Below are 27,794 nucleotides of genomic sequence, written 5' to 3'. Positions count from 1 at the left end.
GAAGCGGTGTGGCTGGAGCGGCGGCGCCCGGGGCCGGGCCTCCGGTGCCCGCGCCTCGGCGCTCTGCCCGCCAGTGCCCTTGCCCGCGCGCGGCGCCCGTCCTGCGGCGCGTTGGCCCTCCCGCCCCGCCCTCGGCGGGGCCCTTCCCGGTACTCGGGCGAGAGTGACATTCAGCGGGAAAGGCTAGCGCAGACGGCGGCGCCCCGCTCCCGGGCGGACCCGGCCGCGCGCACTCGCACCCCGCACGCCGGGCGGCGGTGGCGGCCGGGCGGCAGGCGCGCTCCCCCCGGGCCCGGCCCCGCCGCGGGCCGCCCCCAGCCCCGGGCCGCGCTGGCCGGCCGGCTGCGGGCGAGACCCGGGCGCTCGGGCCCCCGCGCAGCGGAAGGACGGATCCGGCGCCTCGGGAGAGCCCCTGCCTCATATGGCAAAGTTTCTCGCCAAGCTCCTGGGCTGCACGTTGCCGAGCAAGGGCGCCTCTCCCATGTTTGAGGTAGGTGGAGGGCGTGTCCCCGCGGCACGGCCGTCGGCGCGGGCGGCGACCCCTGGCCAGGGCCCTGGACCGTCTCTCTTGCTGGTTTCCACCTGCAGGTCTGGGGTGGGGCGCGAGGATGGCTGGGGGTGGGGGTCGGGGGAAAACCGGACCCCAGGGAGCCTGAAATCCAGCTCCTCTGAATCTCGGTGAAAATTTTGTTTTCCTTCCCTAGTAGGCAAACACGTTTTCTGTTAATCGAGTTTTGCGAGTTGCTCTTTCCCTAAAAGGCCAGGAACGTCTGAAAATGAGCGGGTACCCTGCAGTCCTTCTCTGCTGCCTACTTTGTTTCTTGCTTTTTCCTTTTCATCTGAAAAAACCTCAAACCCCAAACCCAAACCAACCAGGACGTGCAATCTCTGGGTCGGAAGGTTTCCACCTTGCCGCCCTCCTCCGCTCCCCTCCCCCAGCCTCCCGCACAGCGCCAACTCCATTGAAGTTAACTCCTTTCTTCTTTCGGGAGTAAGATCCCTTGGGGATGAGAAGGGTTAAAAATGGGACTTGCCACATCAGGTGTACGAATCGCAGTGCTGAAGGCAGGTACATCTAATTGCTCCCACCTGTCTGAGGCAGCAGTGATGCTGCGGTGAGCATCTCTGCAAGGAGGCGTGTAAGAGGAGGGTGGCGGGCTTCTCCGCCTGGGGCAAAGGGTGGCACCGACTGTTGTATAGGAAACCCATGGGGGCCACTCAGTAGGGACAGTGTCTCACTGTGCACAGCTCCCCCAACCCCACCTCTAGAACCCTGTGTGTCCTTTGTCTCTGTCTACTCCATCTGCTGACTGCCTGACTGCTGGGCCTGGACCAGAGGATGGTGGCGGTGGCCAGATTAACCTGCACTGCTGTGCGTGCCTGTGTGGCTCTCCTCACTCAGTCGTAGGCCCCTGCCAGCCTCAGGCTGCCTCTGGAGTACCTCCACCCTCAGTCTTCAGTTTCCTGACTGGCCAGAGAGAAGCTGAATTTGGTCTCTCTTCTCAGGATGCAGGAACTCATCCTTCAATAAGCCACCTCTTCAGGATTCTGACTCTTGAGTCTCCTCCCTGACTGCCGCTGAGTCTTTCTCATCTCTGACAGCTGTAGGTCTTCTTACCTTCTGAGGCCCTGTGGTCCCATCCCTTTGATTTTGGAGCTCAGACTGTTCAACCCAGAATCTCTGCCGCATGACAAAACCATCTTGAAGCAGGGAGATCCAGACAGTAGGTGATGGAGAGGAGCTGAGAAAATAAGAGCAGATGGGGAGAAACCAGACTGAAATGCCTGGGTACATGGTAGCCTGAAATCTAAGATATAACGAAGAGGCTGGAAAAGTCAAGGTTTCCAGGTCTGCAGCTAACATGAACTTTGGCATCTCTGCCCATTTGCTTCTCTGGAAGGGCTTTCCAGGTGGCACTAGTGGTAAAGAACCCGCCTGCCAATGCAGGAGATGTAAGAGATGTGGGTTCAATTCCTGGGTCGGGGAGATCCCCTGGAGGAGAAAATAGCAACTCACTCCAGCATTCTTGCCCAGAGAATCCTATGGACAGAGGAGCCTGGCGGGCTACAGTCTGTGAGATCACAAAGAATCGAACATGACTGAAGCAACTTAGCGTGTTAGCATGACCTAAAGGTTAGACATCATTTGAGGGTTGTTCTGAACACCCAAGGTACTTCTTGAAGATGGCTTTTCTCTTTGAATTTCTCTTCACTTGTGTTTGGTTTTTTGTTCTGAAGTTACCAGAACCCATGCCAAGCAATTTCAGTTGTACATGCTGCCTTTTAATGGTATATGCCTGCCTGTTTTATCTTCAGGCCAATAGATGCCCCACCTTAATTTCTTAAAATAATTGCCTCTCAATCATGGCTGAGAGGAGGGGGCCTCAGAAACTAGTCAGAGACCTATATATATATTTTCAATACTTTTATTTACTTATTTTTGGCTGCGCTAGGTCTTCATTGCTGTTCCAGCTTTTGCTCTAGTTGCAGTGAGTGGGGGCCGCTCTCTAGGTGTGGTGCGTGGGCTTCTCACTGTGGTGGCTTCTCTTGTTGCAGAGCACAGACTCCAGGGCACATGAGCTTCAATAGTTGCAGCACGTGGGCTCAGTAGTTGCAGCTCCTGGGCTCAAGAGCACAGGATCAATAGTTGTGGCGTGTAGGCTTGGTTGCTCCATGACACGTGGGATCTTCCTGGATCAGGGATCAAACCTGCCTTGGAAGGTAGACCCTTTGCCACTGAGCCACCAGGGAAGCCCCCAGAGACCTATTTAGACAGTTAAGAAAATGAGTGGCTGTTTGGTCTTTGAAGAGCTCTAGGGAGAGGGAATTCCCTCTGTCCTCGGTGTCTCCTTGTGTCTTGCTCTGGGTTATTTTTAAGCACCCAGAGGCAGGAGCTGCCGTGGCATCTGCTCTCTCCTTTCTACGACCGATGGGTGCAGTGTTGGCTGAATCAACCCCAAACACTTCATCCAGGTGTCACTTTTAATCAGTGCTGCTGGAGCAGTTAAGTGATCATCCGTTTCCTCCCTGTGGGGGAAAATCTGTGCCCTCAGACAGATGAATAACTGAGTCAGGAATGTGTTTCAAGGATGCTTTCTTCTCAGGCAGCAACCCCTTCAACGCGCTCAGTCATAAGCCAAGAGGCAGTTGTTGAGAGCTCTCGACGTCTGGGAGGGAGAGAAGTGTTGTACGAAAGAGATTCTTAAATCTTTCTAAATATTCCTTTTCTAAAAGTGGAAGGAGTGCTAGGATCTGAGAACATTTTAGGCAGCTTTTCATTTCTACCACGCGCTCTCTTCCTAACTGTGGAGGGTACCTTCAGTTTCAGGGAAATCAAGAGCAGAGATGGGTGTTTACACGATACATGGCCTTTGGCTTCATTTTGGTTTGGTGCTGACCAGGAATGTAGTTGTTTCCTGTGTGTGTGTGTGTAGTTGCTCAGTCATGTCTGACTCTTTGAGCCCCCATAGACTGTAGCCCTCCAGGCTCCTCTGTCCATGGATCCTCCAGGCAAGAATACTGGAGTGGGTTACCATTCCCTTCTCCAGGGGATCTTCCTGACCCAGGGATTGAACCCAGGTCTCCCACATTGCAGGTGGATTCTTCACCATCTGAGCCACAAGGGAAGTCCTAGTTGCTTCCTACGCAGGACAAATAGGTTTACGCAGAAGAGATTTAGTCCCGACAGGCCCTCTCATGTGCTTGTCGTTAGCTGACCAGGGAGAACGGGTGCCAGGCTGTGGAGGACACGGGAGCCAGAAGTCACTATGGTTGAAAAACAATGCCAGTGCGTGTCTGGCTGCATCATCTTCAGAGGCTAAGGACAGATGGTGTATGTTTGAAACAGAATGTCTTCGTGATCTTTTTGTTTCATCTTTTTCTTAGTATTTAAGTTAACAAGCCAAGTCTTTGAGAAACAGCTTTAAAATTTCAAGGAAAAAAGAAAGCAAAGGACCATAAGTTCACTCCAGCCACGGTGGCACCGTGAGCACTGGGCTAGATGTTTGGAGTGGGGTTTGCAGTGCATGAAGGCAGAGGTCCTGCAGAAAGAGTGGGCTTCCTGAACGTTCTGATACTAAGCACACGGGTACGTGGTTTCAGACCCAACAGGTTCTACTTCCCTGTGTCCTGTGTGCTTGGATGGCTGGATGTGGGGTCCTGGCATCAATTTCTTCCCCTTTAAGCTCTAACATATTAAGAAACTGTCCCCACCTCCACCGCCAGTATTGCTTTGCTTTCTTTGTGCCTCCGGGCTGGTCAGTGATGAGGTCTGGCTCCAGGACAGGAAGTGGCAGGAGAATCATGTAGACAGAGGCGGTTGCCCGCAGAGCCCTCTGTCTTCAGTCTGCAAAGCTGCATCTTTCATCCTGCCATCCTCCATCGTGTAACCTCGTGGGGCACCTTTCAGAGGCCACATCCATTGGGCAGAAGACATCTGGCTCTACAGAAAAGGGCTGTCAGTTCCCCACCACTGTCGTGGATGTTCTCCAGAATTGTCACAGCTCATGTGCATTCTACTTATTTCCACGTTCTGTTTTCTGTCTCCCCCAGTATTACTGCCTAACTGCAACTATCGTTGTTCAGTCGCTGTTGTGTCCAACTCATTGTGACCCCATGGACTGCAGCACGCCAGGCTTCCCTGTCCTTCACCGTCTCCCGGAGTTTGCTCAAACTCATCTCCATTGAATCGGTGATGCCATCCAACCATCTCATCCTCTGTCACCGCCTTCTTCTCCCGCCTTCAATCTTTCCCAACATCAGGGTTTTTCCCAATGAGTTGGCTCTTGGCATCAGGTGACCAGAGTATTAGAGTTTCAGCTTTAGCATCAGTCCTTGCAGTGAACATTCAGGGTTGATTTTCTTTAGAATGGACTGGTTGGATCTCCTTGCAGTCCAACGGACTCTCAAGAGTATTCTCTAGCACCACAATTCTCAGCCTTATTTATGGTCCAACTCTCACATCTGCACACAACTGTAACTGTAGTTTCATTTAAATTTATGCATAACACAAAATAACTATCATTTATTGCCTACTCTGGGCCAGGCATTGTTCTAAGGGTATAATATACATGATATCAGCTGTCCTCTCAATGGCTTCATAATTTTGGTGTTAACAACTATGTTTTACAGACAGGAAAAATTAAGTTTTAGAGAGTTTATTTGCTTAAGATCATTCTATTAATGTGTGTTAGAGTGAGGGTCTCAAGATTCACCTCCCTCCCTCGACTATAGTTGCTTGGTATTTAGTTTTTTGCTTTGTTTTACTTTTTGTTTTCTACATCAGCTTCATTTCTAAATATACTCTTTGTCTTTGGAAGTAGGAAAGGCAAATCCCATTCTCTCTTATTCTTTCTCTCACTGTGTTACCGTTGGGATGGTGTGAGTACCTTACTTCTGGAAATGGTCAATCCAAGGTTGAGTAAAGTCAGAGGAATAGTTAAAGGAAAGATTCAAGTACCATGTCTGTGACCCTTTACCAATAGCCTCCATTTGTGGAGTGTTTCCTGTATGTCGTCCTGGCTTATTCCCATGTAACGTTATGAGAGAATTGATGTTGTCTTCCCTGTTTCAGAAGTGAGGACGCCAAGGCTCAGAGTCATTACACAAATTGTCCAAGGTCACTTAGCCACTCCAGGTCTAATCTGGGGGGTAAATGCTGGATTCTGATTCCACATGCTTTGCCAGCCAGCTGCACTGAGTTACCTAAATCTTTTCCTGGCCTCTGATCTCTGTCTTATGCACTTGGTCTCTTGCACTATTGCCAAAGTCATTTTCTTTAATAGCCCAACTGAGCACAGTACTCATTTATATACCCCCAGTTTTTGGTGTTTCACCTCTGCACACAGATTCAGCAGGATATGTAGCTCCCCTCGACAGTGTGTTCCTACCTAATTTTCATATTCAGTCTTATCTTCTTCCTGTTTCTTTCCAGTGTTCTTATGACTTTTTGGTCTCTTCCCATTTCTTAACCATATCCTCTCACCTCCAAGCTCTTCCTCTGCCTGGAATATTCTCCCACTAACATTCTCTTATTGGTATTTCCCCTTTTTTCAAATTTTAGCTCAAATCTTACCTTCAGATCCATTTTCTGGAAAACATCCAGCCCTCCCTGAATGTTACTCATGTTTGTTCCTCTGTGAGGCCTTGAACAAATTTCTCTTGTAACTCCTCTGTATTTCACTTTTCTAGCTTCAGTGGGAGTAATAGCACTGCTGATTGCAGGGTGGTGAAGGTCAAATGAGTTAGTGCCTGGAAAAGTGTTGCATTGACAAAAAATTTTGTTTGGGTTTTTCCATTAGATGGTATGGAAAACCCAAATGTACTTTTTTGGACAACCCAGTACTTAGACTGGTGCTCAGGACATGGTCATTACTGAGATTCTAGTCTGTGTGTCTCTGACCTCGTGAGCCTTTACAACTAAGTCCTTTTTCCTTCCACAAGACCTAACAGGGGATTTTGCACCTAGCTTTGCATCAGATAAATGTCTGATGCTCTCAACCTTGAAGGTTCATGGTTTTCTTTGCCGTTAAATTATTTGTTTATCTGAAATTCAAATTTAACCAGCATCTTGTTATTTTTATTTGCTAAATCTGGCAACCCTCGCTTCCCTTCTTCCTCCTCCTCTCAGAACACAGCTCCTAGAGTCTAATCCCACTCAACCATGGGAAGCTTTTCCCCATGCTTCCTTCTTTAAAGCCCCTTCTGTGTCAGAGATCATGTCCCAGGCCAACAGTGTCATTGTAGGGAATTCTAGCTGGGCAGCTGCCTGTCCCCACGGCCTCACTAGTATGGAAATGCTGGAGTGAGCAGGCTTTCCACGGCAAGTGCCAGGGCTGTGACTGAGAGTGGTGTATTCCTGGCATGCTGTGTGTTCATTCTTTATGTGTTCACCAGTTCACTCATTCATTCATTTACCGAATGTTGTGAAATGCCAGCTTTGTGCTGGATGCCCTGTGGAAGCCTTGCTAAGACACGTTCAAACTGTTTTGACTGTGAGTCACTGTCAGAAATATATTTTACATTACAATCCTGAAGGGCACATAGCTCTTTATACCTGTAACACTGAAGTTAAGTTTCAAGAATAATACTTCTCCTTACGGCCGGAATGTACTTGATCTTTGCAATTTTGTTCTTTCCTTTCCTTTCCATTTATTGCATTCTATTAAGCATTGAACTGGGAAGGACTCATTGAATCGATTTCATGATTTGTGACTCATAATTTGAAAATCACTGCTATGTAGGATGGCAAGATTCTATTTTTACAGAACAGTTTGTATTACTTCATTATCCCAGTACTCTACTTACACCTTATTATACTATGCATTAGATTTTTGTGGCCTGTCTTGGGAAGCCATTCACCATGCATAACACTATTTTTTGGCGGGGGGGATATTTTCAGAGTTTCAAATAACTAACTTACCAAATGCCTTTTGATGACCATCCTGCCTCTAAATTGCATAAAAGGTTTGACATGTTACCTGATAATATTTTATGACACAGTTTTTAATCTTGAACACTGTACTCAAATTTCAGTTTATTTCTCTTTTTGCATCCACTAATAACAAATGCGCTCCACTGGTTGGATGGCCTCCCTAGGCTACATTTAATGGATCTTTCTGGCTATATATTTTAATTGACTCCATCCCTTCTCCCTTGAAGAAAGTTGTACTTTGAAGCAGCGTTTTTCCCCTTCTAATTTGCCTGGGGAAGATCTTGATTTTATCCACTACAATGAGGTCCTTTGTCTGCTTAAATGAATCTTGCATACTCTCATCCACTTGGTCCTTCTGACCGCTTCAAGCATCTAAAGGAAGAACCATGTGGTCTGGCTGTTTTGAAAGCAAATAACTAGCACGAGTGTGGCTATTGCTTCAGTGATTGGATGTTGGTAGATGATCATAAAGGAGAAGTTTACTTTGAGAATAATAGCTGCCATTGCCACAGCTGGTCTTTCTATGAGGGCCATTTGAATTTTAAGCTAATGGATACTGAGTTTGTCTTGTAAATTCCCCATTCAGTTGGTTTGAGGGCCAATTGGATGGCTCTACCACATCTGAGCCATTGTATACACACAGGCAACTCTACTTACCTTTTGTGTTGGCTGCTTTTAAACTCTGCATGTGGTCCTAAATGCTCGCGGTTCAGTTATAGGAATATGTGGTCCCATTATGATTACATCTGTCTAATGGCTTCTTGCTGAGAAACCGTTACATGATTTTCCCCCCCTTTTTTTGTATTTTGATAAGGAAACGCTAGTGTTTCACATCTGTCAAATCGCCAGTGCTGGCTGCATGTCATGGGGAGCATGTGGGAGCGTAACCCTTTGATTTTTTTTTCTTTTTGCTTAGGTCTTTTCAATGCATAATGATGTTCTTGTATATTATGAATTTCTACTTTGTGAATCTTTGAAAAGATACAATATATCTAATGGTGATGCTTATATTAGGGAAGTTCTGCCTACTTAGATTTGCCTATTGAAGTGACCAGTGAATAAAACCACAACTTTAATTTGAATTTTGTGGTGAGTAAGGACTGTGCTTCCCACTCTTAGAGAATCTTAAATGTACTTAGGCCTATTTCTCCAAGTATCTATAATATATTAACAGTATTCTAATGTCCCTTTCAAAGTTTGCATTTTCAAGCCCAGATCATTCTCTCTGCTCCCCATCTGAAACCCACTTTTCCTTTCCAACACCATCATCACCCCAAAGCTCCCCGTGTCTTCTTTTCACCTAGAGTAGCACTTTGGTGCCAACTTTGCTTACTCTCTTGTCTTCTTTCTTCATGAACATTGTCAGTGATTCTTGTAGATTTTGTCTTGGATTTGTACCATTCTTTTTATTGCTTCTAGTCATCATCTACTGATCCGGCAAACATTTATTGAGTATATGCTATGACCGAGGACTAGTGGGGTCTGTAGGGGATTTCATGATAAGCTACTAATTGACTTGCCCCCCTGATGTCTCCCTCCTCTCCATTTTTCCTGAATATGCTGCTGGGACACCACAGTGCCTTTTCATTATCACTTTCCTACAGACGAGTCTATATGACTTTCTACTCCCAAAGGGTCAAGTCTTTAAATTCCACCTGGGTTATTTGTAAGGTATTCAGTTAAGTGTCTCACTTTGCATACCCAGCTTTAGTGCTTGTCATCGATTTCCTTCAGGGATCCTCACGTGTTAGATATAAATCCTTGCCCTGCGTATTTGTTCATGCTCTTTGTCTATCCTGCAATATGATGACCTATCCTCATTCTTCCCATTCTTCCTACCTAAACGCTATCTAATCTTCAGAGCCATAATAAAGACCCAGTTGTTTATGAAGGCTTACCCAAATAAAGCAAAGAGGTTAAGATGACATGTGCTCATAAATCAAACACTTGGCTTCCAATCCTGGCTCCCTTACTTAACTATGTGACCTTAAAAAAATTTTTTTTAATTGAAATATAGCTGGTTTACAATGTTGTGGTAGTTTCAGGTGTACAACAAAGTGATTCAATTATATATATATATATACACACACACACACATTTTTAAAGATTCTTTTCCATTACAGGTTATTTTACGATACTGAGCAGCGTTTCGAATGCTGCACCATTGGTCCATGGTGGTTGCCTATGTTCTATACAGTAGTCTATGTTTTGGGCTTCCCCAGTGCCTCAGCAGTAAAGAGTCTGCCTGCAACACAAGAGATGTGCTGGAGATGCGGGTTCAATCCCTGGGTCAGTAAGATCCCCTGGATTAGGAAATGGCAACCCACTCAAATATTCTTGCCCAGGAAATCCCATGGATAGAGGAGCCTGGCAGGCTACAGTTCATGGGATCCCAAAGAGTTGGACATGACTTTGAGACTAAAGAACAACAGCAACAGTCTAATATTTTAATCCCAAACTCCTAGTATATCCCTCTACTCCTTTCCCCTTTGGTAACCATAAGTTTGTTTTCTATGTCTGTCAATCTATTTTGACTTCATAAATTAATTCATTTGTATCATTATTTTAGATTCCACATATATGCAGTATCTTTTAATATTTGTCTTTCTCTGTCTGACCTACTTAGTATGATAATCCTAGGTCCAGCTATTTTGTTGTAAATGACATTTTCATTCTTTTTTATGACTGAGTAATATTGTGTATGTGACCTTAATTAAGTAAATGACCTCCTTGTGTCTCATGTTTATTTCCTGTAAAATTAAAATAATAATAGTGGCTATCTTATTGCACTACTATGAGAATTAAATAATTCAAATAAAATACTTAGCATAGTATCTGGTAATAGTACTTACTATAACATGTATTTTCACCTTGATCTCCATACCCTGAGTATTCCCTCTTCGTTGACTAACCTTACAAATAATATCTTATTGTTGCTGTTGTTCAGTTGCTAAGTTGTGTCTGACTTTTTGCATGCCAGGCAGCATGCGAGGCTTCCCTGTCCTTCCCTGTCTCCCAGAGTTTGCTCAAACTCATGTCCATGGAGTCGGTGATGCCATTCAACTGTCTCATCCTCTCTTGTCCCCTTCTCCTCCTGCCCTCAATCTTTCCCAGCATCAGGGTCTTTTCCAATGAGTCAGCTCTTCACATCAGGTGGCCCAAGTATTGGAGTTTCAGCTACCAGTAGCATCAGTTCTACTAATTAATGTTCAGTGTTGATTTCTTTTAGGATGGACCGGTTGGATCTCCTTGCCAGCCAAGGGACTCTCAAGAGTCTTCTCCAACACCACAATTCAAAAGCGTCAGTTCTTTGGCACTCGGTCTTCTTTATAGTCCAACTCTCACATCCATACATGACTACTGGAAAACCATAGCTTTGACTAGACGGACCTTTGTTGGCAAAATGATGTCTTTGCCTTTTAATATGGTGTCTAGGTTTGTCATTGCTTTCCTTCCAAGGAGCAATTGTCTTTTAATTTCATGGCTGCAGGCATTGTCAGCAGTGATTTTGGAGCCCCAAAAAAGAAAATCTGTCACTGCTTCCACTTTTCCCCTCCTATTTGCCATGAAATGATGAGACCGGATGCCATTATCTTAATTTTCTGAATGTTGAGTTTCAAGCCAGCTTTTTCACTCTCCTTTCTCATGTTCATCAAGAGGCTCTTTAGTTCTTCACTTTCTGCCATAAGGGTGGTGTCATCTGCCTATCTGAGGTGATTGATATTTCTCCTGGCAGTCTTGATTCCAGTTTGTGCTTCATCCAGCCCAGCATTTCTCATGATGCACTCTGCATGTAAGTTAAATAAGCAGGGTGACAATATACAGCCTTGATGTACACCTTTTCCAATTTTGAACCAGTCGATTGTTCCATGTGTAGTTCTAACTGTTGCCTCTTGTCCTGCATACAGGTTTCTCAGGAGGCAGGTAAGGTGGTCTGATATTACCATCTCTGTAAAATTTTTCCACAGTTTGTTGTGATTCACATAGTTATAGGCTTTAGTGTAGTCAATGAAGCAGAAGTGGGTGTTTTCCTGGAATTCTCTTATGTTCTCTATGATCCAATGGATGTTAGCAATTTGACCTCTGGCTCCTCTGCCTTTTCTAAATCCAGACTGTACAACTGAAATTTTTCGGTTCACGAACTGTTGAAGCCTAGCTTGAAGGATTTTGAGCAAAACCTTACTAGCGTGAGAAATGAATACACTTGCATGGTAGTTTGAACATTCTTTGGCACTGCCATTCTTTGAGATTGGAATGAAAACTCATCTTTTCTAGTTCTGTGGCCACTGCTAAGTTTTCCAAATTTTCTGGCATATTGAGTCCAACACTTTAGGAGCCTCATCTTTTAGGATTTTAAATAGCTCAGCTGGTATGCTCGTATGAATTCTCCACAGTGCTGAGTGCAACATAGGTGCTCAATCAGTGCTGATCAATGTTGAAAACATTATGCTGCTTTATCAAAATCTGGGTACCAGTTTATTTCTGGATACATTTAATTGTAGTTAATGGAAATGTGACAGCCATTGTCCTATAGTGACTTGTCCTCAATCTATGGGATGTGTGTTAATTCTAACTTAGGCTGCTGTTGTACAAATGGTGACAATATACTTTTATATGCAATTGTGACAGAAGCAATTCTTGAAAAATGTACCAATTATAAATGTCATTTAAATGAAATTCAACCATAGATTGCAATATAATTAAACACAGGGTATTTTTTGTTTTTCAGTTGGCTTGCAAAACATGTATCCTCAAAATAGGTCAAGTGAAGCAAATTCGTGCCATAAGTCAAGTTTTTATTCATCAGACTTTTGTGTTCCATGCTGTTAGTGGAGAATTCTGGCTTAAAGTCAGGTTGGATTATTCCAAAGTTAATTTACTCCAAAGGACACTTACTCAGTGGGCTTCCTTATCATATTTCCAGTGGGACAGAGGGAGTAATGATGCCCTGCTTCCCTGGAAAACTCTGTTGGATGATCTGAAAGCATGGGAATTTAATTTCATGGAGATTATTTGAATTTGGTTGAAAGAAAAGTGGGGGTACCTACAGAGAGGGGCATGGGGCTGAAAAGTAAAGAGTAGCAGCCTTATGAATTGCAAAGAACCTGCACCCAGAGTTTTAAGATCTGAATTCTGAACCTGGCTTGTCTCCACACTGGCTCGATGCAATTGGGGGAAATCTCCTTACCTCTCTGAGTGTCAGTTTTCATAGCTCTGAAATGCAGGTATCAGTATTCAATTTGTATTATTCACAGAAATGATGTGAGGCTCTGGTGTAATAAATGTGAAAATCCTTATAAAATATCAAACATTCTGCTAAGTCACTTCAGTCATGTCCAACTCTGTGTGAACCCATAGACGGCAGCCCACCAGGCTCCCCCGTCCCTGGGATTCTCCAGGCAAGAACACTGGAGTGGGTTGCCATTTCCTTCTCCAGTGCATGAAAATGAAAAGTGAAAGTAAAGTCGCTCAGTCATGTCCGACTCTTAGCAACCCCATGGACTGCAGCCTACCAGGCTCCTCTGTCCATGGGATGTTCCAGGCAAGAGTACTGGAGTGGGGTGCCATTGCCTTCTCTGATCAAACATTCTACAAACATGAATTGCCATCACTGGTACTGTACAAAGAGGACGGAAATATAAGGTAACTATTTGGTGTCCCGGGCATGTAGGAACCTGCTGGGAAGTGTACTGTTGGGGATGGTATGAATGGCAAAGAATAGAAATGTTTCTGTTTGAAAGGTAGAGAAAGAATATGAAGCAGTCATAATTTAGAACTAGAGCTTTAACGCTTGTGTAATAACCCCTGGAATCTCTGTATGCAGAGATTTACTTCAGGAATAATGCACTTTTAAAAAAATATTGTGCTTTACAATATTGGACTGATGCTGAAGCTGAAACTCTGATATTTTGGCCACCTGATGCAAAGAACTGACTCATTGGAAAAGACCCTGATGCTGGAAAGATTGAAGGCAGGAGGAGAAGGGGACGACAGAGGATGAGATAGTTGGATGGCATCACCAACTCGATGGACATGAGTTTGGGTGGACTCCAGGAGTTGGTGATGGACAGGAAAGCCTGGTGTGCTGCAGTCTCCATGGGGTCACAAAGAGTTGGGCACAACTGAACTGAACTGTTGTGTGAGTTTCTGCCGTACAGTAAAGTGAATCAGCTATACGTATACATATATGCCCTCACTCTAGAGCCTCCCACCCTCCCATTCCGCCCCTCTAGGTCATCACAGAGCACCGAGCTGAGCTCCCTGTGCTGTGCAGCAGGTTCCCACTAGCCCTCTGTTTTGTACATGGAAGTGTATGCATTTCTTTGCCAACAAAGGTCCATCTAGTCAAGGCTATGGTTTTTCCAGTGGTCATGTATGGGTGGGAGGGTTGGACTGTGAAGAAAGATGAGTGCCGAAGAATTGATGCTTTTGAACTGTGATGTTGGAGAAGACTCTTGAGAGTCCCTTGGACTGCAAGGAGATCCAACCAGTCCATTCTAAAGGAGATCAGCCCCGGGTGTTCTTTGGAAAGAATGATGCTAAAGCTGAAACTCCAGTACTTTGGCCACCTCATGCAAAGAGTTGACTTGTTGGGAAAGACTCCAATGCTGGGAGGGATTGGGGGCAGGAGGAGAAGGGGATGACAGAGGATGAGATGGCTGGATGGCATCACGGACTCGATGGACGTGAGTCTGAGTGAACTCCGGGAGTTGGTGATGGACAGGGAGGCCTGGTGTGCTGTGATTCATGGGGTTGCAAAGAGTCGGACATGACTGACCTGACTGAACTGACTGTGTATGTATTTCAGTCCCACCCTCAGCTTCCTGCACTATGTCCAGAAGTTCATTTGCTACATTAGCATCTCTATTCCTGCCCTGCAAATCGGTTCATCAGTACCAGTTTTCTAGATTCCACACGTGTGGGTTAATATACACTATTTGCTTTTCTCTTTCTGACTTACTTTACTTTGTATAACCGGCTCTAAGTTCGTCCATCTCAGTTCAACTGAGTCAAATTGAGGAAGAATGCACTTTTTGAGAAGTAAACTTGAACTAGATTTATGAATGAAATTCTATCAGCATGGGAGGAGGAACACAGATATCAGTGAAAGAAGGAAAACTGCAAGGTGGGACTGCTGGAGCAGACTCAGAAATAGGGTGTGAGGATATAGGACCGTAGATGGAAGAGACAGACAGTGGTTCCAACTTTTTTTGTCCCCTGAATCTAGCTACCTTGTGCCAGCAAAAAAGAGCTTGACACATGATGACTCAAATAACCTTGCTATGGGGCCATTTCAGAGAGTAGAACTCAGACAGGGGAGCCTGTTCAATGCAGGGGGAGCACTGTGGGTCTGGCAAGGGCGCAGTGAGTAGTTTCAAGCAGGAGTGGTCCAGACATACAGGCAGCCTGGAGCCAGCAAGGTCCAGTGGCTGCCTGGACTGGTTCGAGTTTATAGGATGTCATCTTCCCCAGAGAACACCTGCTGATAACAAAGGAGGATCAGATCCTTGGAAGAGAACCTGAAGTGCTCAGTGTGTGGGTAGGGTTATGTGGCTAGCAAAATTTAGGTGTGAGTGATACAAAGACTTCATTTGTAATCACATTTGGGTACTTAGAACTGACCCTTATTATCTAGTCAATTTCTTTCTTTCCTATTCCAGTCTTGAACCAGGGTAGGCCTTTTGTGAAATCTAACCCCCAAGGCAATTTTTCTTTTTTTAGCCTAACCAGCTTATTCTTGATGTTTATTTTAACCAAATTTCATGTGTTAACATGTATTGTGTGTCTATTTGAGAAAGGAGGGTGGTGTGGGAGAGGTCAGGCTCACATAACAGAGCCACACATAGACAGAAAGACACAGAGACACACAGTGAGTTGCTCCTGGAGTGGTCATGATGATTGAACCACACCATGGCCAGTGGTTAAAATAAATCCAGAAATCTCACTGATTTTATTACCAGCTTTGCTCTAAAACCTCAGATGTGTTTATGCACGTGAGGCCAAGCTCATGGTACACTTCTCAAGCATTAGCAAATGGAACTTCCTTTCCTTCGGAGTTTCTCTTTTGCCTCCTTCCTCTCCTCTAGCTTAGGGAGGCCGTTTCTAAGAATCTGTGGCATCACTGTGCAATTTTCATTTTTTTTCTCATCTCACTCTGCAAATAGAAAGTGATTTCATTTTTTCTCATGTATAAAGAAATAGTGCATCTGATTTCATAGGCCAGAAAGAAATGATTGGAAAGCATCCAGCCAGGCCCTGGGGAAGCCCCTAAAATTATCCTCTGCCTTATGGACTGTCCAGATTGTTTGTACGTGTGGCTGGGGAAGATGGGGGTAGAGAAGAGGGATTTGGGAAATAGACTTTTCTTGTGCCCAGATGCTGTGAGTGAGTCAGATGGCTGAGTGAATACCCCGATGCCTACTGTGATTTTTAGGAGTCCATTTGCTCAGTGCCAGGTTTGGACATCCAGGCAGCTGGGTGGACCCTCTGGGGTTCCTAGCTGATGCACACCCTCTCTCTGCTCAGTGTGTGGACTTCCCTTTTGCGTGAATACTTCCTGGATAAATACATGTCTTTTGGCTTACCTTGAGTTCTTTCTTTGATTTGGAATTGCTGCCGGTTAGAATGACTAAGAAATATGCCCTCACTTAACAGAGTTGATGGATCATAGATAATAATAACAGTTCTTCATCATGTTTAGAATTCACCAGAACATCTCATATACATAATCTTATTAGAAATGGAGAAACAGTAGGGGGTTCTTTTACTCTATTTACAGATGGAAAAATGAAGGAAGAAGGAATTGAGAAATATTAACCTTTGGAAAGCAGCTTGGGTTTAAAATTGTCCAACATAATAATTTTTCATTTTTTTTCTGTGTTTGTCTTCCTCAATAGAATTAAGAAGATAGCACTAGAGAAACACCATCAATTGAAATCATTAATATGAAAGTCTTTGAAACTCATAAAGTAGTGCAAAAAATTGGCTTCCCAGGTGGCTTAGTGATAAACAATTCACCTACACTGCAGGAGATGCAGGAGACCCAGGTTTGATCCTTCAGTTGGGAAGATACCTTGGAGGAGGAAATGGCAATCCCACTCCAGTATTCTTGCCTGGAAAATTCCATGGATAGAGGAGCCTGACGGGCTATAGTCCATGGTGTTGCAAAGAGTTGAACACACGACTGAGCGACTAACACACTCTGGAATATTGCAGGATATACCTAAATACTGTAAAATATTATTTAAATGAAAAATTTAAATGAAAAATTTCCCATTTTCTGGCCTTTCAGATGGACATGATAACAGAGGGGACCATCTTTTTTTTGTTTTTTAGTTTATTTATTTTACTTGGAGGCTAATTACTTTACAATATTATAGTGGTTTTCACCATACATTGACATGAATCAGCCATGGGTGTACATGTGTTCCCCATCCTGAACCCCAGTCCCACCTACCTCTCCATCCCATCCCTCAGGGTCATCCCCTTGCACCAGCCCTAAGCACTCTGTCTCATACATTGAACCTGGACTGGCGATCTGTTTCACATATGATAATATACATGTTTCAATGCTATTCTCTCAAATCATCCCACCCTCGCCTTCTCCCACCAAGTCCAAAAGTCTGTTCTTTACATCTGTGTCTCTTTTGCTGTCTCACATACAGGGTCATCATTACCATCTTTCTAAATTCCATATATATGTGTTAGTATACTGTATTGGTGTTTTTCTTTCTGGCTTACTTCACTCTGTATATCGGCTCCAGTTTCATCCATCTCATTAGAACTGATTCAAATGTATTCTTTTTAATGGCTGAGTAATACTCCATTGTGTATATGTACCACAGCTTTCTTATCCATTCATCTGCTGATGGACATCTAGGTTGTTCCATGTCCTGGCTATTATAAATAGTGCTGCAATGAACATTGGGGTACATGTGTCTCTTTCAGTTCTGGTTTCCTCAGTGTGTATGACCAGCAGTGGGATTGCTGGATTGTATGGCAATTTTATTTCCAGTTTTTTAAGGAATCTTCACACTGTTCTCCATAGTGGCTGTACTAGTTTGCATTCCCACCAACAGTTTAAGAGGGTTCCCTTTTCTCCACACCCTCTCCAGCATTTATTGTTTGTAGACTTTTGGATAGCAGCCATTCTGACCCACATGAGATGGTACCTCATTGTGGTTTTGATTTGCATTTCTCTGATAATGAGTGATGTTGAGCATCTTTTCATGTGTTTGTTAGCCATCTGTATGTCTTCTTTGGAGAAATGTCTGTTTAGTTCTTTGGCCTATTTTTTGATTGGGTCACTTATTTTTCTGGAATTGAGCTGCAGGAGCTGCTTGTATATTTTTGAGATTAATTCTTTGTCAGTTGCTTCCTTTGCTATTATTTTCTCCCATTCTGAAGGCTGTCTTTTCACCTTGCTTATAGTTTCATTTGTTGTGCAGAAGCTTTTAAGTTTAATTAGGTCCCATTTGTTTATTTTTGCTTTTATTTCCATTACTCTGGGAAGTGGGTCATGGAGGATCCTGCTGTGATTAATGTCAGAAAGTATTTTGTGTATGTTTTCCTCTAGAGTTTTATAGTTTCTGGTCTTACATTTAGATCTTTAATCTATTTTGAGTTTATTTTTTGTGTATGGTGTTAGAAAGTGTTCTAGTTTCATTCTTTTATAAGTGGTTGACCAGTTTTCCCAGCACCATTTGTAAAAGAGATTGTCTTTTCTCCATTGTATATTCTTGCCTCTTCTGTCAAACATAAGGTGTCTATAGGTGTGTGGATTTATCTCTGGGTTTTCTATTTTGTTCCATTGATCTATATTTCTGTCTTTGTGCCAGTACCATACTGTCCTGATGACTGTGGCTTTGTAGTAGAGCCTGAAGTCAGGCAGTTTGATTCCTCCAGTTCCATTCTTCTTTCTCAAGATTGCTTTGGCTATTTGAGTTTTTTTTTGTATTTCCATACAAATTGTGAAATTATTTGTTTTAGCTCTGTGAAAAATACCATTGGTAAGTTGATAGGGATTGCATTGAATCTATAGATTGCTTTGGGTAGCATACTCATTTTCACTATATTGATTCTTCTGATCCATGAACATGGTATATTTCTCCATCTATTAGTGTCATCTTTGATTTCTTTCATCAGTGTTTTATAGTTTTCTATATCTAGGTCTTTTGTTTCTTTAGGTAGATTTATTTCTAAGTATTTTATTCTTTTCGTTACAATGGTGAATGGAATTATTTCCTTAATTTCTCTTTCTGTTCTCTCATTGTTAGTGTATAGGAATGCAAGGGATTTCTGTGTGTTAATCTTATATCCTGCAACTTTACTGTATTCATTGATGAGCTCTAGTAATTTTCTGGTGGAGTCTTTAGGGTTTTCTATGTAGAGGATCATGTCATCTGCAAACAGTGAGAGTTTTACTTCTTCTTTTCCAATTTGGATTCCTTTTATTTCTTTTTCTTCTCTGATTGCTGTGGTTAAAACTTCCAAAACTATGTTGAATAGTAGTGGTGAGAGTAGTTACCCTTGTCTTGTTCCTGACTTTAGAGGAAATGCTTTCAATTTTTCACCATTGAGGATAATGTTTGCTCTGGGTTTATCATATATGGCTTTTACTGTGTTGAGGTATATTCCTTCTATACCTGCTTTCTGGAGGTTTTTTTTTTTATCATAAATGGATGTTGAATTTTGTCAAAGGCTTTCTCTATATCTATTGAGATAATCATATAGTTTTTATTTTTTAATTTGTTAATGTGGTGTATCACATTGATTTAAGAATCCTTACATCCCTGGGATAAAGCGAGGGGACCATCTTTGATGATCTGTTTTTAAAATCTTTCCCAATCCCTTCTTTGTCCCACAAAATTAGCATGAATTCCACCTGCCATCTCTAACCAGCCCCATCAGCCCCATCTCTTCGAGTTCCTTGTATCACTGAATGAAGAGCTCCTAAGCCAAGGCCTGTCGAGAACCAACCAATTTTTGTCTCGAGACAAACCCCTTCCTAAGTTATCGGATGTGGGCTAATTGAAAGATTCAGAAGCTGAGGCTCATTAAGATAAAGCAGACATCCCGAGATAACCACAGCCAGGAGGAGAGCTGAGAGTTTGGCTTGTGTTCTCAAGTTCCCCTGTTCTTCCCAGGGCAAGCTGAGTGTTAAATGTGATGCCTCCCCTCCCCTGCCGCCAGTATAAGGAGACAACTGAGTCTCAGATATGTCAGTTCTCTTCATTCTCTAGTCCCCCACTCTTTCCAGGGAAAGGTGGGCGTTAACTGTGATGCCCCCCACCAGTCCCGACTAGTGTTAGGAAGCAACCAAGTCTCAGATATGTTAGTTTTCCCTATAATGACTCCATCACCAAGGCAAAGGCATGACCCTTCCCACTCCCTGGCTTTGTTGGTACCAAAGTCTGCTCTTTAATGATTTTCTTCTAGAGTTTAAGCCTAATCTCTACTTTGTCTCTCATCAGTTATTATTATGTGAACATAGGCAAGTTACTTCTCTAAGCTTCAGGGTCTCATTATCCATAAACTGAGGATGGTGATTACCATGAGGATTAAATGAGAAAATAGATATAAAGTGTTAAGCACTATGCCTGGTGCATAATTAATGTTAGGTGTTAGGTGTTACCTTTCTTCTGCTGCTTATTAAAAAAAAATTTTCCACCTCATGGTTGGGCTTGATTTACAATTTAGCCTGATTCTTCTCCTGCTAATTTTTGAAAGTGAGGTGGACATTGAATGGACACGTGATGGGAACGGGAAATGTCCAAGAGAAGGTACCTTCTATATACACTTTGTTCCTGGTATATGAAAACTGTATTAGATGCCATACTCTAGTGGTAATCAAAGATTGGTTTTAAAAAGTTTTTTTCTGGGTGAATAAACTAATGTTTACTTTTCTTTCTGAAGTTTCTTGCCCATCACGTACTGTGCTATGCTGATTACTCATTGAACAAGTATTTATTTAATCCCAATTATATGCCCTATTCATGTGCTTGGTGCTGTAACAATTACAAAAGGAAAAACGCATAAGCTCTTCCTCAAGTTTACTTGAAGAGATTTGATCTCTAAGTGCAAAAACACAGGACAGTTCTGAGCTGAGGTCTGGTAGGAAACCACCATGCCTATTCTAGGGACATGATTTCACAGGTTCTTTCCCAAGAATGCTTCCAAGTGCTGTGGCAACGATTTAAAATCTTTTCCAAAAGGAGTTGATTTCAGAAGAGAATCTGTTTTTCTAGATTGATAATGATAAATAGGCAAAATAAATTATCATTTGTGTTTTACAACTTGCCAAGACACCAGAAATGATTTAAAATGGCAAAAGGTGGAATTATGTCTGAGGTCACATCAGACATAAAACCTTTTTAAAACCAAGCCTCTTTATTGGATTTTCTAATTTATTTTGCAGTACCTTCAGCATATTACTTTCCTCATATGTATAATGTTCTTAAAAAATCTCACTGGTCTTCCATGTAGGTTTTATGAGTTATGACATGAAAACACTCAGTATAGGCCCCAGCACATGGTAGCAAAGTATCCAATTAGTAATATTTTTCTTTCTATGCTGATGAATATGCTCTTTGTCTTTTCTAGACCAGAGTTTAAATTAAGTCCTCCCTTTGCAGTCCCTCCTCCTGTTATCCACTTTTATTCTGCCATCTCCTGGAACGTTTCAATATTGTCTACAGCTCAGCATGGCTTTTCCTACCCCATCAAAGAGTTAATAATGCTGTGCTCCAGCCTTTCTAGTTTGCTGGAACTACTTCCTCAGAGAAATCGTTGCGGCTCTTTTGGTGCAACTCATTGATGTCCAGAACAACTAATTAGAGAGGGGCAATATAGAAAATCAATCTTTACTAGCATTGATGTTTCTTCCAGTTTAAGCAATTGGTTTGCTTACATTCTTTGTGAAAACCTGTTGAGATCTAAAATTACCTCAGATGACTACTTTAGAGAGTTCTAATAGGCTCTTGGTGTTAGAATAAAGATTGCCTGGACATTAAATACACTGTCAGGATTTGGAAGAGATCCAGCACATTATGTGAACTCACTAGACAGTGGTTTGTACTCATGATACCATGTAAGAAGCTTCAGGCAAAGGTAGGACTAGTGTACCTTCATGAGAATCTAGCCTACTTAGAGGAAAGAGGATGGTATTAGATCTGTTTCCCTTTGTACCTTTATTTCTTGATCTTTCCCCACTGTGAACTCCAGGAAATCAACCTGTATGAAATACATCCACAGAACTCTCTTGGCCTCAGCATCTAATTGTTTGGCTTTAGCCAGTGGAGAGTATTGGCTAGAGATTGGAGGGAGTGGAGATCGTGAGGGCAAGATGTTTATTACCCTGACTCACAGTTTTCTAGGTTACCTTGAGCTGGTTGGTCCCCACTACCTAAGATCACAGCTCCTGTAAGATGGTCCTCTCCACATAGCCTGTCTGTCTCTAGCTTCCTGCAACTCTCCCCTTTTCTTGCTACTTTAAGTGGGGTGCTGTGCTGTGTTTAGTTGCTCAGTTGTGTCCAACTCTTTGTGACCCCATGGATTATAGCCTGCCAGGCTCTTCTGTCCATGGGGATTCTCCAGGTAAGAATACTGGAGTGAGTTGCCATGCTTGGGCATGTTACCAGTCCCAAGACATTGTACCATTCCTTATGGTTTTTCTTATACCTTTCCTGCATCTTTGTAAAATTTAACTGAACTTCTCTCAAATTACCCAATTTGAGTGTGCCATCTGTTTCCTATGAGGACCCTGAATGATAGAGGAACATTAGCAACGTCCTCTTGAAAGATCAAAGTGGCCATCTGAATTACTGGCTTGTAAAATTTCTGCCAGTTCATAAAAATGCTGTGTACCTTGCTACCGATTCAAGTCAAAGTGGGAAGTCACAAGAATGGCATGTAAAGATATGGCTTGTGTTGGTTGTGACTGTGGTTACATGGAATGTTGTTTGAGTCAGATGATGTATTACTAGAACTTCAGTAAATGCCAGAATCTTAACAGTGGAGCATTTAGAAATGGAGTGGGAAGCTGAATGCATTGCATCTCAACTTCTCAGCTTGCAGGTGAGGAATCTGAATTGTCAAGAGAGTTTGGTGAGTTGCCCAAGTTCAGCTGCTTGGCAAGTATGTGGCGAAGCTGGGTCTTGAACCATGTCTTGTGGCTCTGACATGATTCATAGTGCTCCCGATTGTGGAAAGGTGTCAAATTTAGTTTCCATTAAGCAGAATACATGGATTTGACTTTAACTGGTCAGCTTGCAATGAACTAGAAATATATCTAAACACAGTGTTGTGGGTTTTGATTTATTTTAAATAGGAAATGAAGTGCAAGTGAAGAATTTCAGTTTATGATAATTCATCCATCTGTTGCATCAGTTTAGCTACATAGAACAATGTTTTAGAGATGTTAACACTGTTTTGGAACTGGTCTATTCATAAGGAGGTTTTTTTTTTTTGCTGTATTATACTTTTCGTTTCAGAAAATGTAATTTATATTTGTGCTGAGTGATGGATTATAAACATATTCAGAAAGCACTCCTAATCTCTGAATGTGTTTCACTTAAAAAGAGTTTTGGGGGAGCTGAAATCTCCTCACTGTTTCATATGAGAAAAATGTTTGATTTTCTACTGTGTCTGTGGTGTGTGTTCCCTATGAACTGGTGTAGTTGTTATATGGAGAATGTAAATGTTTCTACCCTTAAGATAACAGCAGCCTAATGCTGTTATATTGGATAAAGATTATGTTCCAATTGGAACACCAACAGGATAAAATTTCCTGCTTTAGTCAACTGTTAGGAAGACCTGCAAGATAAACTCTTCAATTAAAGTGTAAACCTCTGACTTCAAGGGTGAAAATTTACATTTCTTTCATAGTCTCTTCTACCTCTTTGCATAGTGGACGGGGAAAATGATAATTGCTTAGTGAAGATTTGGCCCGTAAATAAATGAAATCCTGATAGATGTTCTTGTAGTATTTCAGGAATAGGAATGGGAATTCACTCCTGTTGTTGTTTTATCCAGTTCATAATTGCTGGGCTTGATGGCTCACACAGTGGAAACATTACTTGGCTATACATTATATGTGAGCATAGTGACAGCTTTTTTTTTTCTATTTAGGTTTGCATACAGAAAAATTGAATTGTTAATTCAATATTATCCTTTTAATAAATTAAAGACTAAAACTGTTTAGGTAAGCAAATTAATAGTAGATTGATTTCAATCAATTTTTACTATGAAACATCATCAATTTTCATATATATAAGCCTTGAAGGTTAATAAATATAAGCGGTTTGTTGGCTTCAGTTTTTGTGCTTTGATCCATAAAAACAGTGACTCACATCAGCCAGATGTGTTATTTTTCTTGTACCTTTGCAAGGTGCTGGGAGGGTCTTTTCTTCAATTCTGCTTTCCTGGATAATGCTGCACATTATTATATTACATGCATTGTTTAGAATTTTGAGCTATCAGTTTTGCCCCTGTATAATGCAAAGCTACAAATACATGCCATTCCTTTTAAAACATCACAAATGGGTCCTTTTTAAAGCAAATGCCAAGATTGGCTTAATTATCTTTTGAATGGGGGAGCTTTCAGAGAAAAAGACCTGTTGAAAAGATAATAGTCATCTTCATGCTGACCCTTATGTAAAAATTGTACTTTGATAATGATATTTCCTCCAGAAAGAAAGTTAAATAGAAAGTTATGCCATAGTTCTCTGGGGTGAGTACTGAATGTTAACTTATTACTCGTCCTATCAAATTACTCCTCTGCCTCATTTGACCCCAAGATGGAGGCCCATGAGTCCTAGAGGTTACAGGCCTGAGATTAGGCCATACCTGTGAGTGAGGGGAATTGCTCTCTACATATATCTGCCACTTTTTCCTTCTTCTTTTCTTCCTTCTAAAATGGTAAGAACTCCCACTTGTGAAAATGCACAGCCAACTCCCTGCTTTTACCTCTTTTTTTCTCTCTCTTTTATTGTTTTCTCTTTTTCATATTTTTTTTTAATTGGAGGATAATTGCTTTGCAATATTGTGTTGGCCTCTGCCATCCATCAGCATGAATCAGCCACAGGTATGCATATGTCCCCTCCCCCGTGAACCCCCTTCCCCATCTCCATACCCCGTCCCACACCTCTAGGTTGTCACAAGAGTACTGGGTTGAGCTCCCTGTGTCACACAGCACATCTCCGCCTGCTATCTATTTTATATATGATAATGTATATGTGTCCATGCCATTCTGTCAACTAGTCCCACCCTCTCCTTCCCCCAGGGTGTCTACAAGTCTGTATTCTTAGGTCCACGTTTCCATTTTCTGTATTGTGAGAGTAGAAAGCTGTGCCTTTGAAGAGGTGCAGCAGGCTTTCTTGCTGTCTCTAAATTCACTATCTTCGTTCCACACTTCTGCAAATGTGGAGTGACTGTTCTACCAAGAAGCTTAGTATTAGACAGTGAGAAGAACTGTGTATTTCTTCAGTACTGTATCCCCAGCACATTACAGTGTTTCCCGAATAGCAGGCTTACAGAACTAATAAAATGATTAAAGTCATAAAGCCACACCATGCCTTTTCCACAGATCTTCCTCTTTCCGCATCACCAAGAAAACTTGAAAAACATTGGTCTCTGTGAATGTACATTCTTAAAGATAGAAGATACTTTTTTTGGATGAACTCCTTTCCCCCTTCTCTTTGGTCTTGAAGGCTTACCAAATTGACTTTCTTTTAACCTGACTTCCAATTGCTTTTAAATATTGAAGTGGATAGAAAGAGATATTAGAATGTGATTTTGCCCATCTTTAGGGAAGGCATTGGACCCTAAAATATTTTAGGATGACTTTGATTGTAAATTCTAAGATATATTATGATAACAACTTTAACATTGTTTAAGTTGATTAATAATATTTGTATGAATCTGACATTTTTCATTGATACAGTTGAAACTGTTCATTATTTTCAAATTACTAGTACTCAATTGAAGAACATAAAATTTAATGTACTTTTAATTCACTTTTTAAAATTACTTTTTGTGTATATATTTACATCTTCTGAGAAACTTTCTGTATAAATCTTCAGTTCCTATTAATTGAAACACAGTAGATACAGAAATTTTCTTCACAAATTGTTATATTCAAAAATGTTCATAATTTTGAAAGTTCATTACAAAAAATGAAATTGGACAAATTTCCTTATTGTCATAAACACCATGTTAATTTGAAATTTTACCTCTATGATATCTAAAACAACCGTTGTTTTTCTGCTTGACTCAGTGACCTCTTCAGTCTTGTTATAACTGTCCATGGTGCTGAAAGCATACTGTCTTAATAGACATAGTCACAAAATGATGACAGTGTGAGAAATTTCCAGACTAATGTCCCAATTTTCAGTGAAGAATTATAGAGAAGTAAACTCATTAACCTAATTTGATGTAGTTTGTAATGGCTGATCAAGACTAGAATTCATGTATTTTTTTTCTTTTATGCCAGGCTGGCAAACCTGGTTTCAAACCTAGAGGACCCTTAGTAGCTTGCCAGGCTCCTCTGTCCATGGAATTCTCCAGGCAGGAATACTGGACTGGGTAACCATTCCCTTCCACAGGGGATTTCCCCAACCCTGGGATCAAACCCAAGTCTCCTGCTTTGCAGGAAGATTCTGTACCATCTGAGCCACCAGGGAAGCCCTTAGTAAAGTTAAATGCACAAAACTCTAGGGTTCAATTTGAAAAAGCAGTTCCTGCATTATGAGTCTTCATAAACCCTTTAGACACTGGAAAGTATATGGTGATTTTTTTTTCTTTGTTGAGTACAGTGACGAGATTTCATTAGCTTGTAACAACTCTACTGGTGAGGGCTCTGAAACCTTTGGAAAAAAGCAATTTTAAAAAATTCAGAGTCGTTTCTCACATTTGAGTCTTTTGAAAGCCTTCTCAAAATTCAGACTGACTTGTGAGTACTTTCCAACTATGAACAGCTACCTCATTATTTTAAGATTTACTATTAAAATTTAGTGTCTACTCATGATTTTAAAAGTATTTGGAAAAGGTAACAAAATATAGAATAATAAAATTTGAGATTTCTGGGTAAAAATTCTGAGATAAAGTATGAGCCACCCCTTATAAATAATGCTTAGAAGAATTTTCTCTGGTGAAGATTTTCTTTTCCTTCCTAATAGTTTGAGAAGCTACCTACTTAGTTTGTTCTTGCAGTTTGGAGTGATAATTTTATTTTTCTCATTATTTTTGTCTAGGTTTGACTGTCCTATAGGGACATTTGAAATCTGTTTTGGTTCCTTCTTTGAAAGATTATTAAGATTACTTGTATTTTACTTAGAATATGGGGGCATTTTTAGAAAAGTTCAGACATTTTGTCTTCCAAATGTATGTATAGGAAGATAGCAAAAACCATCCTTTAAGTTAAATCTATGTATTCAGAAAACTAAGATCATGGCATCCAGTCCCATCATTTCATGGCAAATAGATGGATAAAAAGTTGAAACAATGGCTGACTTTATTTTTCTGGGCTCCAAAATGACTGCAGATGATGATTGCAGCCATGAAATTAAAAGACACTTACTCCATGGAAGGAAAGTTATGACCAACCTAGATAGCATGTTAAAAAGCAGAGACATTACTTTGCCAACAAAGGTCTGTCTAGTCAAGACTATGGTTTTCCCAGTGGTCATGTATGGATGTGAGAGTTGGACTATAAAGAAAGCTGAGTGCCAAAGAATTGATGCTTTTGAACTGTGATGTTGGAGAAGACTCTTGAGAGTCCCTTGGACTGCAAGGAGATCCAACCAGTCCATCCTAAAGGAGACCAGTCCTGGGTGTTCATTGGAGGGACTGATGCTGAAGCTGAAACTCCAATACTTCGGCCACCTGATGCGAAGAGCTGACTCATTGGAAAAGACCCTAATGCTGGGAAGGATTGGGGGCAGGAGGAGAAGGGGATGACAGAGGATGAGATGGTTGGATGGCATCACCGACTCAATGGACATGGGTTTGGGTGGGTTCCAGGAGTTGGTGATGGACAAGGAGGCCTGGCGTGCTGCGATTCATGGGGTCACAAAGAGTCGGACGTGACTGAGGGACTGAACTGAACTGATGGTTATTATAAAATATTAGTTATATTCTTGTACAGTATATCCTTGTAGCTTATTTTAAACATAATAGTTTATACTTCTAATCCTCCACCCTTAAATGCCCCTCCCATCTTCTCTCTCCTCATTGGTAGATCTACTCTAAAAATAGTCTATTAAAAAAGATAGAAATGGAAAAAGGCACACATGAGTCCATTGTTCATGCCATATAAATTTATTTCTGAACTTTTTACTGTGTTCTGTTGATGTATTTGTATATC

General features: G+C 41.8%; 1 protein-coding gene across 1 annotated transcript in view; it reads left to right on the top strand.

Moving 5' to 3' along the window:
* LOC102172613 (ras-GEF domain-containing family member 1B) overlaps window positions 370-27,794 on the top strand; it is a 669,201-nt gene continuing 641,776 nt past the window's right edge. The window contains exon 1 of the mRNA XM_018049636.1: window positions 370-490. Coding sequence (XP_017905125.1) covers window positions 422-490 — 69 coding nt within the window. The 5' untranslated portion in view covers window positions 370-421. The remainder of the gene's footprint in view (window positions 491-27,794) is intronic.

This window comes from Capra hircus, chromosome 6 (assembly GCF_001704415.2).
Source record: "Capra hircus breed San Clemente chromosome 6, ASM170441v1, whole genome shotgun sequence".
NCBI classification, from domain to species: Eukaryota; Metazoa; Chordata; class Mammalia; order Artiodactyla; family Bovidae; genus Capra; species Capra hircus.
The sequence above is the reverse complement of the archived record's forward strand: the minus strand, read 5'-3'. Positions and strand labels throughout refer to the sequence as shown.